This window comes from Lagenorhynchus albirostris, chromosome 7 (genome assembly GCF_949774975.1).
Source record: "Lagenorhynchus albirostris chromosome 7, mLagAlb1.1, whole genome shotgun sequence".
In the NCBI taxonomy this organism is placed as follows: Eukaryota; Metazoa; Chordata; class Mammalia; order Artiodactyla; family Delphinidae; genus Lagenorhynchus; species Lagenorhynchus albirostris.
The window spans coordinates 6,324,420-6,339,344 of NC_083101.1; the positions used below are offsets into that span (position 1 = coordinate 6,324,420).

Here is a 14,925-nt window from a genome sequence, read left to right on the forward strand (position 1 = left end):
GAATATTACTCAGCCATAAAAAGAAACGAAATTGAGTTATTTGTAGTGAGGTGCATGGACCTAGACTCTGTCATACAGAGTGACGTAAGTCAGAAGGAGAAAAACAAATACCGTACGCTAACACATATACATGGAAGAACATAGGGGCAGGACAGGAATAAAGATTCAGACATAGAGAATGGACTTGAGGACACAGAGAGGGGGAAGGGTAAGCTGGGACTAAGCGAGAGAGTGGCATGGACATATATAGATAGTGGGAAGCTAGCTAGTGGGAAGCAGCCGCATAGCACAGGGAGATCAGCTCGGTGCTTTGTGACCACCTAGAGGGGTGGGATAGGGAGGGTGGGAGGGAGATGCAAGAGGGAGGAGATCTGGGGATATATGTACATGTATAGCTGATTCTTTTTTTTTTTTTTTTTTTGCGGTACGCAGGCCTCTCAGTGTTGTGGCCTCTCCCGCTGCGGAGCACAGGCTCCGGACGCGCAGGCTCAGCGGCCATGGCTCACGGGCCCAGCCGCTCCGCGGCATGTGGGATCTTTCCGGACCGGGTCACAAACCCATGTCCCCTGCATCGGCAGGCGGACTCTCAATCACTGCACCACCAGGGAAGCCCTGATTCATTTTTTTATACAGCAGAAACTAACACACCATTGTAAAACAATTATACTCTAAAAAAAAAAAAAAATGACATCATCTGTGGAAAGGATCCTGAACCAATATTGTGAGGGCTGGTCCTAGGGTCAGGCATGGGGCCTCCTGAGCCTCGGATTCCTCACGTGTAAGTTGGGATCGTGGTGCCCTGGGGAGCCTGCTGCCTCACAGGGCTGCTTATGGGCCTTGACAGCGGGGCTTCTCCATCGCAGAAGGAGCGGATATCCCAGGGAGCAGCTGAGCGAGTGGGTCTGTGAATGAGAAGCAGGTGCAAAACCCATCGGCCTGGGGACACACGCTTCCCTCCTCCGTTCTCTCGGGCGCCTGGGGAAGTGAGAAGGGATCTCTTTGCTCCTGAGCCCATGACCATCACGCCCACCCACCATTAACAGGCAGTGTTCTGGTCCTCAAAGTCTCTCTGCCCGGTGCGCTTGCGAGATGTACCTTCTCTGAACCGCACCTTCCCAAAAAGCCTTTCGCGAGGGTCCCGAGTGAGCTGGAGCTGGCCACACACACACACACACACACACACACACACACACACACACACACACTCCTGCTGCCCCAAGCCCCGCACAGAAGCAAAGGGGAACGGGCTGTCGGCTAGTGTTCCCCTGTCCTTGCCAACCCCACTAAGGCTTATTCTCTGGGTCTGGGGAAGGGTCAGGGAACCCATACTTGCCCCTGGCCCAGCTGAAGCGAAAGGGGGATTTATTAGAAGGTCAGGAGGAGCCAGGGGGCAGCCCTGGGACAGTGCCGGTTCCTCCCCGACATCCCGGCTCCCGGTGGCCCGCAAAAGAGAGACCACAGCCGGCTAACGGCTGCAGAACTGGCAATGTTTGTACGCACAGAACTGCTCAGGGGACTGATGGAATGGCCGGAGGACGGGCTGAGGAGGGGCAGGACCCAGGAATCTCTGGAATGTGGAATCTACTGGCAGAGGCAAGGAGACAGTGTCTTCAGGATGAGATGGGCTCTGGCCTCTTCCTCCTTCTCTGCAGCCCTTTGCCCAAAATCCAGTCCCGAGAGAGACTGTGTGACGGGCCACGCCACACTGGGGTCTGGGGACTCCACTGGATGGGGGCGGACAGGGCAGCTCGGTGGACAGCTTCCCCAAGGTTGATCCCAGTGGAGGAGTCGGGGGAGTCTCCCTCCAAAGTAAACGGGGTGTTTTTTTCCAGAAGAATGGGGAATGAATGCTGGGGAGGAATGGGGTGCAGCGGGGCAAAATCTAGTACATGATCCCAGGACCCTGCTTCTTGGGGGCAGTTTCTGCCTTTGCAGACAGCTTCCCCTGCGCCTCCTGCCCCAGCGCGGCCTTACAGTCCCGCCAGGTCACCTGCCCACCAGACGGCCGGTGAGTCACAAAGCCCAATCCTGGGGAAGAGGATCTGATTGGCTCACATGAGTCAGGTGTTTGCCTGGTCCAATCAGCCCTGGCCAACGAGGTTAGGTCACACAATGCCAGCTTCAGAGGTCCACCCTCTGGAAACGGGAGCTGGACAGACACCCCGAATACCGATGACCACACAATTTGAGAATCCTCAAAGCTGGGAGCCAGTATTTGAAGGCCCCAAGTCCAACGTGCCCAACTTGCAGACAGGAGAAAGGAAGACAGAGGATTGCTTCTCTCTGAGGGGCGGGTGCTGGACCCCCTCCCTAGGGACCAGTGGGCTCTCCCAGGGTCAAGCTCAGACATGCTCAGGAGTGGGGAAAACGAGCAGCTTTCTTGGAGGCCCAAGCCCTGGAGCCCATGACCACCCTGGGTGAGGGGAGCCGCACACCACCCGCCCCCCAGCTCCTCACAGAGATGTCTGTTGGTTTCCAAGCCAGGCCCAGCCCCTCCTCATCCCAGGGAGTGCCAGGACCAGAGTTAGGGGCCAGAATACAGTCTCTTCTGGGCAGATGCAAGGGTTGGTTCCTAGGTTGGTCCCTGACGGCTGCTGGGGCCCAGCCCAGCTCTCCCAGGCTCCCGGGCCCCATATGTCTGTTATCTCTGAGCCAACCCAGCAGCCTCATGAGGGCAAGACTCCATGTGTCTTGTCACTGCTGCCTGGCCAGGGCCCAACCCAGAGTGGCAGCTCAGACAACACCGATGAATATTGGTGGTGACCCTTCAGCCCCTTGACTCCTCTCTGACCATGACGTTAAGTCTGTCTGTCTCCTTGAGGTCAGCCATGCAATGAATACAATAATGTCCAGGCCACTGTCCTGGGCTCCAGGCCCACTAACCTCCTTCTGGTACAGACCTGGACAACTGCTCTCACCCTCTGGACCTCAGTTTCCCCGTCTGTACAATGAGGGGCTTCAAGGTTCCTTCCAGTTGGGACATTGTGTGCTGTAACAGTTCCAAGCTGGGGTTCAGTCTTGAAGCAGTCAGAGCTGACCAGCGTTCAGGTGGGACGCCTTGCCTTCTCCTGGAGTCCTTCAGCTTCTCTTGCTTTCAGACTTGAACTTAGTACAGAGCAAGTCCACAGTAAGAGCAGCAGCTACCGCTCTCTGCGCCCTTGCTGTGTGCCAGGCAGTGCACCAAGTGCTTCCTGAGCACCAGCCCACTGAGCCTTTGCAGGATGCTATGAATTAGGCAGCCAGGCCCAGAGAGGTTGAGGAGCTGGGCCTGGGTCACACAGCTGCTGACCACCCATAGGGATTCAAGTCAGGCTTGCCTGATCCCCAGCCTGTGAGTTCACTATATGGCGCGAAAGCATCCTGATATCTGAGTACAAAGAGATGTGTGGTCTGCTAAGACCCATCTTCATGTAATCGCTTGGTTTCACAGCTCACCAACGCTGGCAGAAGGCAGGGTATCCACATGATCTGGGGCTACTTACTGCTGCATGGATAAGTCTGCAAAGCCCCTTCCTCCTAACAGCTCTGGAGAGCCTGAAGGGCTGTACCTGCTCGGCCTCTGAAGTTTTGCGGAGGGAGCCTGACAGCACCCCCTGGGTCCAGCAAACAGTGGACAGCCATCAACTGTGCATCTTTAAAGCCCTAACTGTCGGGACTTCCCTGGTGGTCCAGTGGTTAAGACTCCGAACTCCCAATGCAGGGGGCCCGGGTTCGACCCCCGGTCAGGGAACTAGATCCCACATGCCGCAATGAAGACCCGGTGCAGCCAAATAAATAGATAAATATTAAAAAATAAAATGAAGCCCTCATTCTCAACGGCCACTGGGCCATCACTAACCTACTGATGTGCAGACCTCACACCCACTCCCCCAGCCCAGGGAAATTCACGCTCCCTCACGGACTGCTGGCCAAGGATGCCTGACCCAGGGCTCCATGCCCAGTGTGGGATCCCTGCCCGCCCTACAAAGCCCAACCCACTGCAGGGGACTCAGACGGGGTCTTCGTGTAGATTCTGGGAATAAAGAGGCAGAATGCTGCAAAGTAGGATGTAGGAAAAGCTCCTCTGGTAGGTGAGGGCACAGGGCTGAGAGTTTGGAGGAGGAGTTCTAGAAGTGTCTTTCCTGGACTCCCCAGCCCCCATCTCTCTGCCCCTTCATCTATAAAAGAATGGCCTCTGCTCCTCCTGACTGTGAAAGGCTTCTAGAGCTAGCACGGCCACACGCCCCCTCTCGCCCCACAACAGGTTAAGTATGGGCTGGGGGCTGGAGAGGGGACGTCCTTCCCCCCCTCGCTCCCACTCTGAGAGCCCATCCAGCAGCACACCCGACCCAAGTCCCAGGTCGCTCCCAGGCTGGGGGAGGGAAGGGCAGATAAGACCTGACGGGTCCGTGGAACTTGGCCTCTCTCACCTTCCTGCCCAGCCCACCAGTTCCTGCTCCTCGTGGCTCTCTGCCCCACTCCATCTGAAGGACACCTGCCAACAGCAAGCTGACAACAGGGCCCTGCAGGTGACAGAGTGCCCCTCGGGGCCTGGGGCCAGACTGAAAACAACAAACCAGAGGGAGAGACAGGCATAGCTTTTGGCTCCTTCCAAACAGGCTGGTGGCTCAGGGGTGATTTAAGGGCCAGCTTGTCTCCAGGGGTGAGGATGGGCCCTGAGCCTGGAAGACCGTGGGAGCCAGTGCAGGCTGTGGGGTGGGGGAGGCCCTGTGATGACTTGGCCCCTTATTGCCCGTGTGACCCTAGGTTCTCCCCTGTTCTGCTGCATGGCCAGGTTTCCCGGCAGTTTCCTCCGGAGAAGTAAATACAGCCCTGTTAATAATTCTGTCTGAATCACCCGCCCTCTGGCTGCTCTGTGCTAAGAGTGGTTCATAGGGGCCTGGAGAGACTCATAACGGGGAGGTTAAACACGACTGAAAATCAATGAGGCCACCCTCTAATGGGTTTTATGAGGCCGGAACCAGGAAAAGGCAGAAGCCACAATAGTCGGGGCCACCAATATGCAGGGCGGGCAAAGGAGCCCGCATGCGAATTCCAGAAGGGTTAAACAAGTTTTCTCTCAAAACCAACAAAATCAGCTTTTATCCCAGGCTCAGCCCTGGAAGGCTTGTTGCTTCCAGTCAAAACGCAGAGTGGTGGGTAGGAAGGACTCGCCCCAGGATACAGCACAGCTGGGCTCCAAGTCCTGCACTTGCTGTGTGGCCGTGCGCAGGTCAGTTGCCCCCTGGGACCTCACCTTGGCTGCCTGGTCTATGGAACTGAGCGGGCCCCCTTTCGTGCTCAGTGTTGGGTCTGGGGTCAGGGTTCCTGAAATCCCACCTGGCTGCCTGCCCTCAGGGCATCGGTGATGAATGAATGTCATTAGCAGATTTTCAGGAAGGACACTGTATAAACCATCCCCTCCCTTCCCATGACAGCCCTTCCACCTCTGCTAACTAACCCCTTCTCGTCTCAGAATTCTGCCCCAACATTTTCCAGGGAGCCTTCCAGAACCCTCCAAGGAGACTGCAAAGGTTCCTCAGGGCTTCCTGATCCCTTGTGCATCCCTTCTGTCAGAGTGTCTACCTGCTGGAACACTTCAGAGTAACAGAAAACCTGACCTAAACTGGCTAGAGCATAAAGGGCAATTTGACGCATGTAAATCAGGAGTCCAGCAGTATCTTCAGGCAAGGCTTGATCCCGGCTTATAGGTTATGAGAGGATCTGGGTTTCCTCTCTCCATTTCTGGCTCTGCATCCTCAGTGTTAGGGCCATTCTCAGGAAGGCTCTCCAACTTGCTGCAGGCGGCAGTTTAGGCGTCCCACCTGGTGTACACATCTTGCTGAAAGTGACCCACTTCCTCCCCACCCTCATCCTGCCAACCATCAATGTAGTGGGGTGGGGAGACAAGGGATGTGCTGATCAGTTTCAATCTCTTGAGGTTCAAGCCTAGAGCTAGGAGTATGGGGTCAGTCTCCTCCAAAACACAAGCCTGAGAAATCTGAGGTCCAGTTTGGGATAGAGAAGAAGAGATAAAAGTGCGAGAGGCAGCCAGGCCATGTCCCCCACATCACTCCTTTGTGCTGTAATTACCAGCGTGCTGGATGATCAGGGTGCAGTCTGACCACATCACTTCCCTGTTAAAACTTGCCAGTGCCTTCCCACTGCCTTCATGGTAAAGGCCAGCCTCCTTAGCAGAGGGCCTCCTGACACAGCCCACATCTGCTTTTCTAGTCTCATCCCTCTCTGCTCCCAACTTCCCACTCATGATTCCAGCTCTACTGGATCCGTCCCAACGTGCCAGGATCTCATCACTGGCCTTAGCACATGCCATTCCCCCCACCCAAACACCTTTCCATCGCTGCCTGCTTCATTGAGCTAATCCATACAAAATGGTACTTCCTCCATGAAGCCCTCCTTGACCTACCCAGGGTTGGGTGCACAGGCTCTGTGTTCCCACAGACACCTCTCAGTTTGGATCACTATTTTTTTAACAGCTTTTGTCAGCTATGATTCACATACCATACAATTCACACATGGAAACTGTACATTTAATGGTTTTTAGTATATTCGTAGTGTTGTACAACCATCATCAACATTTTAGAACATTTTCATCAGTTCAAACAAAAAACACCTCTTCTAAAAAAAAAAAGTGGATATATGTATAACTGATTCACTTTGCTGTACACCTGAAACTAACACAACACTGCAAATCAACTAGACTCCAATAAGAATTAAAAACGGCAGCAGCAAAACTCACCCTTTAGCAGTCACCCCTTGCGAGCCCCCTCCCCCGGCCCCTGGCAACCACTAATCTACTTTCAGTCTCTACAGACTTACCTATTCTGGACATATTATATACATGGAATCGTACAATATGCGGCCTTTGTGTTTTCTTTCATTTAGCAAAATGTTGTCAAGTTTCATCCATGTCGTAACATGTACCAGTACTTCATGCTTTTTTTTTATTGCTGAATAATATTCCTTTGTATATAGATAGACCACTTTTATTTATCCATTCATCAGTGATGGACATTTGGGTTATTTCCAATTTTAGGCTATCAGGAGTAATGTTTCTATGGATATTTGTATCCAAGTTTTTATGTGGACCTGTGTCTTCATTTCTCTTGGCTGTGTACCTAAGAGCGGAATTGCTGAGTCACGTGGTAACTCTACACGTCGTCTTTGGAGGAACCGCCAAACTTTTCTAAAGCAGCTGCAGCATTTTATACATTCCCATCAGCAAGTGTGTAAGGATTTCAATTTCTCCACATCTTCAGCAACACTTGTTGTTATATATTTTTTATTATAGCCACCCTAGTAGTGCGAAGTAGTATCTCACTAATTCTGATTCACTTTTCTCTGGATGTTGAGAGTCTTTTCAGGTGCTTGCTGGCCATCTGTCTATCTTCTTTATAGAAATGGCTATTCAGATGCCAAGACCATTTCAATGGGGTAAGGACAGTCTTATCAACTAACGGTACTGGGAAAACTGGGTATCCACACGCAAGAGAATGAAGCTGGACCCTCATCCTTACGCTATACACAAAAATGAACTCAAAATGGATCAAACTAAACCTAAGACCTAAAAACTCTTAGAAAAAAATATGAAAGCTTCATGGCATTGGATTTGGCAGTGATTTCTTGGCAACAACAAAATAAATAAATTGGACTTAATCAAAATTTTTAAATTTTGTGCAGCAAAGGACACTATCAAGAGTGAAAATTCATTTGTTATAAAGCAGAAACTAACACACCATTGTAAAGCAATTATACCCCAATAAAGATGTTAAAAAAAAAAAAGACAAAAATAGGGCTAATTCCTTGGTTCTGGAGCCAAAGAAGAAGAGATAAATCCAAGAGGAACTGGTGAAAGCCATACTCCCATCACATAGTCCCATGTGTGTTCTAGTATCATAACCTTTGTTACTGTGTATGTAATCACCAGTTTACTTGTCAGTCTCCTAGATTGTCAGCAACTTCAGAGCAGGGACCACACTTTATTATCATTATTATTCCTGTGCTTGACATAGTGGCTAATATTTACTAGGTATTTAATAAATGTTTGCTGAATAAAAAAAAAAAGAGTGAAAATTCAACCCACAGAATGGGAGAAAATACTGCAAACCATATATCTGATAAAAGATTAGTATCCAGGGTATATAAAGAACGCCTACAACTCAACAACAAAAAAACCCAATCCAAAAATGGGCAAAGAGAACTTTGAGGACACGACGCTAAGTGAAATAGGCCAGTCACAATAGACAAGTACTGTGTGATTCCATTTATACGAGGTGTCTAGAGTAGTCAGATTCATAGACAAAGTAGAATGGGGGCGGTGCCAGGGATGTGTGGGGTAGGGGAGAATAAGGAGTTGTGGTTTAGTGGGTGTAGAGTTTCAGTTTTGCAAGATGGAAAGAGTTCTGGAGATTGGTTGCAGAACAATGTGAATGTATTTAACGCGACTGAACCGTACACTTAAAAATGGTTAAGATGATAAATTTATGTATATTTTACCATAATTAAAACTAAACTAAAACTAAAATGAGCTAAGGACTTGAATGGACATTTCTCTGAAGAAGATAAACAAATGGCCAAGAAGCACAGAAAAGATGCTCAACATCACTATTCATGAGGGACATGGAAATCAAGACCACAATGAGATACCAAATCACAGCCACTATGATGGCTATGATAAAACCAAAATAACCTACAAAATAACAAGTGTTGGCAAAGAACACCTGTGGAGAAACTAGAATCCTTGTGCACTGCTAGTGGGAATGTAAAATGGTACACCTCCTGTGGAAAATGGTACGGCAGTTCCTCCAAAATTTAAATACAAAACTACCATATGATCCAGCAATCCACTTCTGGGTATGTACTCAAAAGAGTTGAAAACAGAGACTTGAATAGATATTTGTACACCCACGTTCACAGCAGCACTACTCACAATAACCAAAAAGTGGAAGCAATCCAAGTATTCATCAATGGATGAATGGATAAACAAAATATGGTATGTCTATATATACATGAAATGGAATATTGTTCAGCCTTAAAAAGGAATGAAATTCTGATACATATCACAGATGAACCTTGAAATTATTATGCTAAGTGAAACACCTATTCAGATCCTTTGCCCATTTAAAAAATGGGTTATCTTTTTATTGAGTTGTAAGAGTTCTTCATATATCCTGGAGACAAGACCATTCTCGGATATACAGTTTGCAAGTATTTGGGTTGTCTTTTCACTTTCCTGATGATGTCCTTTGAAGCACGAAAGTTTTAATTTTCATCAACTCCAGTTTATCTTTTTTCTTTATTGCTTGTCTTTGGTGTCTTATCTAAGAAACCACTGCCTAATAATACAAGGTCACAAAGATTTACTCCTGTGTTTTCTTCTAAGAGTTTTATAGCTTTAAGTGTATGGTTCATTTTGAGGTAGTTTTGGTATATGGTGTGAGGTAGGGCTACAAACTTACTTTTTGCATGTGGATGTCCAGTTGTCCTTAGCAGCATTGGTTGGGAAAAAAAATTCTTTCCAGATTGAATGGTTTTGGAACACTTGCCGAAAATCAACTGACCACAGATATATGGGTTTATTTCAGGACTTTCTATTTTATCTCATTGAGCTCTACATTTATACTTCTATCACTACCACATTCTCTCGATCACTACAGTTTTTTAATAAGTTCTGAAACTGAGAAGGGGAATCCATCAGCTTTGTCCCTCTTTTTCAAGACTGTTCTGGCTACTCCGGATCCCTTGCATTTGCATATGAATTTTAAGATCAGCTTGTGAATTTCTGCAAAGAAACCAGCTGGGATTTGGGTAGGGATCACACTGAATTTGGAGATCGATTTGGGGAGTATTGTCATCTTTAACAATATTGTTTCCTGATCCATGAATATGAGATGGCTATTTATTTAGATCGTCTTTCTTTCAGTGTTTTTGTTTTCAGAATATTAATTTTACACTTCTTCTGTTAAATGTTTTATTCTTTTTGATGCTATTGTAAATGGAAATGCTTTAATTTCATTTTTTGGACTGTTCGTTGCAAGTACATAGAAATAGTTGATTTCTGTATATTGACCATGCATCCTCCTTGCTTGCTTTTGCACCTCTATGCTTAACACAGCAGGCAGGCACTCGGCCAAGGCATGGCAAAGGCTGGGAGTGGGGCAAGACTGGAGGTCAGGCCACCAGCTGCAAGGCAGCAGCTGATGTTGTAATCCGGGTTACGGGTGAGTGTGGCTGGCCTGGCTAGTGGCAGTGGGGAGAGAGAAGTGGGTAGGCTTGAGCCACAGGACTGGGATGGGGTGAGGGAAAGGGAGTGTCAAGGATAAGGCCCAAGTTTTTGGCCTGGATCACATTTACTAGGATTGGGGAGGGGACGTGGTCATTTCATTCTGAGAGTGTAGCTTTGAAGTGCCTTTAAAACAGTCCAGGGACTTCCCTGGCGGGCCAGTGGTTAAGACTCCATGCTTCCACTGCAGGGGGCACGGGTTCGATCCCTGGTCAGGGAATTAAGATCCCGCGTGCCACGCGGCGCGGCCAAAAAAACAAAAACCAAACAGTCCAGGAGGCAGCTGGATAAACCGTAAGTAGCTCAGGACAGTTCTAGGCTGGGAATACGATCCTGGGTGTCAGAGAGCAGAAGAGAGCTGGGGCAGTGCCGAGGAGCCCAACACCGAAGGGCTGGGCGCAGGAAGCCGACTGTGGCCAAGCAGCTGGAGAGAGAAGGAAAACTACCGGAAGTCTAACCTGGCTGGCGTGGAATTCCGAGGAGGGAGGCAGTGGGTGCAAGGTGATGTGGCCAAGGGTGAAAGGGGAGGGGTCCCACTGTGCCACAGGCTGCTACAGTCACGGCAGGTAATAACCAAGCCCCAGAGGCTGCAGGAGACTTTGGCCGGTGGAACCCGACCGCAGTGAGTTGGGGGTACTGGAGGGGAAAGAGGCAGACCAGAGAAGTTCGCCCTGTGAGTGGGGGGCGGGGGCTGCAGCTTGGCCTGGGGAGATTTGTTTTTTTTAATGGGAAGAAAACTTGACCAAGCAGTACTGCTGATGCGAAGGGGCCAGTTAAAATGGAAAGGGTGGGAGGAAGCAGGGGCAGCAGTCATGCGCTCAACCCTCCCCCACGCACCCCCCCTCATTGCTCTCCCATCACGCGGTGGAAACCAGGCTCGCATCATTTTGCGCTGTGGTCCTGCAAACACTAGTGCGTTGAGGAGTGCAGCCCTCGGTGAGGCTTGCAGCCTAGAGCCCGGGCCCTGAATGAGACGCGTGCTGAGTGCATAAACAAGACTTAAGCTCGGTTGGTTCTGCAGATGTTTCCATGAGCAGATTCCTTGTTTTTTATGAAAGTCAGCAACCCTGGCAAACTGGGAAGGAGCAGTGCAGGGTGCAGCTCCTGCAAGGGGCACACTGACCCCCTAAAATCCAGCCCCCAAACCGCTGAGGCAGCTTCTCCCCACGTGGTGGGGCCAGGCCAGCTCTAGGGCTGGATGGATGCTCGGAAACGCCTGTTGTGCACGCAGCTCGGGCGCAGGTCTGCGGGAAGAAAGTCCAGCACTTTCTCACGCCACTTACCAGCCTCACTGTCGAGTAGCCTGAGGGACCGCGCAGCTCTCAACCTGCCGACCTGACAGATCCCTGGGGAAGGGCAGGGCGCCCGAAGGCGGCTGCCACAGGGAAGGAGCCCACGTGGGCGTCGGGAGGACTCCACAGGGTCCCAAGGGCCGTCGGCCGCTCTCGGCAGGTAGATCTGGGTCAGCTGTCTGCTGCCCACTTGGTCTGCCCTTCCGGCTCATTAGAGAAGCCACAAGGCGAGTGAGCTGTGGTCGGACCCACTGGCACAGGCCTTCCTGACCCTGAGCGCCACTCGAGGTGCAGGGTCCTCGGCCCGCGAAGTGCACAGGCTGTCAGCCCGGGCGGCTGCATTTCTAGCGGGGGAGGAGGAAGCCAAGGCTGATGGAGGGGAGCGGCTCAGCTGGCCCGCTGGCAACCCTGCCAGGCAGGCCCGGAGTCAGGGCGCCGTCTCGCTGCTGTGTGGCCAGCAGGAGTCTGCACGGGTGGGTGCTCGACGCACCCCCTGAATGACTGGGGCAAGTCTCAAGAAGGGAGCTGGGTTACACCAGCGGTTCTCAAGGTGTGACCTGGGACCAGCCGAGGTGGCATCACCTGGGAGCGTGTTAGCAATGCAACGTCTCAGGCCCCGCAAGAGACCTATTGAATCAGAAGCCCTGGGCCCTCCGGGGACTCTGATGCTTGCTCCAGAGTACTGGATTAGACGGTCCCCAGGTCCTTCCCACACCTTTCCTCAGCTGTCCCCTTCCTGGGTGGCCTCAGCATCTCTCACCCTTGAGAGTCTCACCCGATTCCTGGGCTCTACTCTTGGAATGCCCTGTCCCCGCTCCTGAGGCTTCTCTCCATGGACACCCTGGGTAACCCAAGGCCTCTGCAGAGTCAGGAAGGAGCTGCGGGTGAGGCATGGCCGGTAACTGGAAAGCCCAGGGGAAACGACATGGACTCTGAGGCCCTTCATTCCGAGCTTCTGGGATGCTGTGAACTGAGGATCATTCTAACGTTACTGTAAACACAGCAACAGTACCCGATAGAGCTCCAGGCCAGGCCCCTAACTTAATCCTCATCACCACACCAAGGCTGGAGTCAGGAGACCTGGGTTCTCACCTCAGCTCTGATACCTACTGGCTGGGGGAGGGGGGGCACAACCCTCTCTACGCCCCCATTTTTTGCAGCTTTAAAGCCAGGGCTTTGGATGGACAAATCACAGACAGTCTCCTGAGTGGAAGAAGCCATACAAGGAAGTGTGATTCCACTCACGTCAAGTTCTAGAATAAACTAACCTACAGCGTAGAAATCAGAGCAGCGGCTGTGGTAGTTCTGGACAGGGGGTGGTTTTGACTGAGAAGGGGCACAGGGGACTTTATGGGGTGATGGAAATGTTCCATCTCACTTATTGCAGAGGCTTCAGAACTATATATACACTTGTCAAAACTCATCCAACTACACGCTTAAAGGGTAAATTTTACTGTATGTGAGTTACACCTCAATTTAAAACATTCCTAGTAAAATAAGGGGTTTGGGATTGGAGGACTTCCAAAAATGCTTTGAGTCTGAAATCTTGGATTTCTCTGATTCTGATGTGGGAACACCAGCAGGGTTATCTGATGACCAACATCGTAAGAGGGTGAACCCGAGCCTGTCACAGGGTAGGCTTTACCCCAAGTCTCTGCCGTCATCTCCCCTCAAATGGCAGCAGTGCCCAGGCCCTGACTCAGAGAGCAACCCCTGTCCCCAGTGGAGGCAGGACACCAGTCAACTACAACTGATCTTCAGTTTGTTCCAAAACAAAGCCTCTGGAGTTGAAGTCACGTCTGAGTTTCAATGGCAGCTGAGACACAGGGAGCTTCTCTAGTAGGTGTCACTCTTGCCAGTGGGAGCGAGTGGGAGGCAATTAACTAATTTAATGAACAAAAATCACAAAGGAAAGAATTATAAGGGGGGAGGGGGGCGGAGAGACAGCAGGCAGCAGTTGGCAACGCCCTCGGATTACAAACATACGTTCCTGTCACAGAATCTTTATTTTACATGTTTGCATCACAGCAGGAGAACCCGTCCCCTACATCACCCGGATCGGAACCTCCACCCGGCAGATGTTCACATAAACACTCTTCAGTGACCATCAGTGTTTAAAAAAAAAGTACTGAAAACTCCTGCTGCATCCCAATCTAACCTGGAAAGCAAAGAATATTTACAGACATTTTCTCCCCCAAATGAAACTTATTTCTGGATTGGATGTGTCTGAGTTCTTCTGAGGTCACATGACTAGGCAAATCCAATTTACCATCCGCAAAGGCTGCTTAAGGCATCAAGAAGCCCCCTTGTGTGGACAGGATTTTTGGACCCTTTTGTAATAAGTGTCTTAAACGCTAAGAAGGCTGACTGCCTGGCCCCCTGACTGGTTTGGCTGCCCACCCCGAAGTCTCAAACCCCGCCCCAAGATAAGCTTGCTGTCTGGGGACGAGCTATCTCTTCTGTCTCACCTTGACCTTTACTGACTTCATCCGCACTCCTTCCCAAACGGCCCGCCTGCAGACTTCCTGCCAGTAGGTCCCAAAGGTCCTTGACACAACACAACCAAATCCTTGCTCCTGCACCTCCCCGCCCCGCCCCACCGAGTGCTTTCTGCACACAGTCTCTCGGAGGATGTGCGTGTCCATGTCCTAGCAACGAGCCACTGAAAAACATTATATTTCAAGCATAAGCCGTGCAGAGAGGGCAGATGCATCGCCAGGCGACAGAAGGGCCCTGGGGGGAATGTCCGGCTTGCCAATCAGTAACTACATTCCAGGTCGTAGTGACAAGTATTAGCATCAACTCAGGTGGAGCTCTTGTACGACCTCCTGCCAGAAACACCCTAGAGAAAACTGGAGTAAAGGGCAGATCTTCTAGAACGTCTGGTATGGTTTTTGATACACCAAGAGGTATCAAGTTAAAGTCTAACTTAACTTCTTCCGTGGGGAATTCTCTTCCGTGGGGAAGAGAAAAGAAAGCAGCAGGCCACAGGCGTCCTGGGCTCAGCGTGTTGGGAATCTGCTGAAGGTCAGGCGTGGGTCAGGGGAGCAAGGGTGAGGTGTGGAGTGCAGAGCAGGAGGAGGAGGGGGCGAGGATCCGTGTCCTCTGAACGAGCTGCTCGGCAGCAGGAAGCACCAACAGTCCCACTGCTCTACGGGGTGTACAGAGCAGGGCCAATAACCCATCAGACTGTCTCGGTCCTAGAAGCCTCCCTCGAAGGAAATGCTCCAGGATGGCAGAGATGGCCAGAGCCACTCACAATTAAAACTGGCATCTTTGACACTGTTCCTTGGTCGGTACAGACTAAGATAAGACATACATCTCCGTGCAGGGGCAGAAGATCATATACGG

General features: G+C 50.8%; 1 protein-coding gene across 7 annotated transcripts in view; it reads right to left on the reverse strand.

Annotated features, from left to right (window-relative positions):
* The window catches only part of LOC132523277 (neuronal calcium sensor 1), a 162,658-nt gene that overhangs the window by 75,321 nt on the left and 72,412 nt on the right, over nucleotides 1-14,925 (reverse strand). The window contains exon 19 of one of the 7 annotated variants that reach the window (XM_060154073.1): nucleotides 814-902. The exons of the other annotated variants lie outside the window; for them this stretch is intronic. Coding sequence (XP_060010056.1) covers nucleotides 829-902 — 74 coding nt within the window. The 3' untranslated portion in view covers nucleotides 814-828. Of the gene's footprint in view, nucleotides 1-813; nucleotides 903-14,925 lie in introns of those variants that run through there. 7 annotated transcript variants of the gene reach the window in all.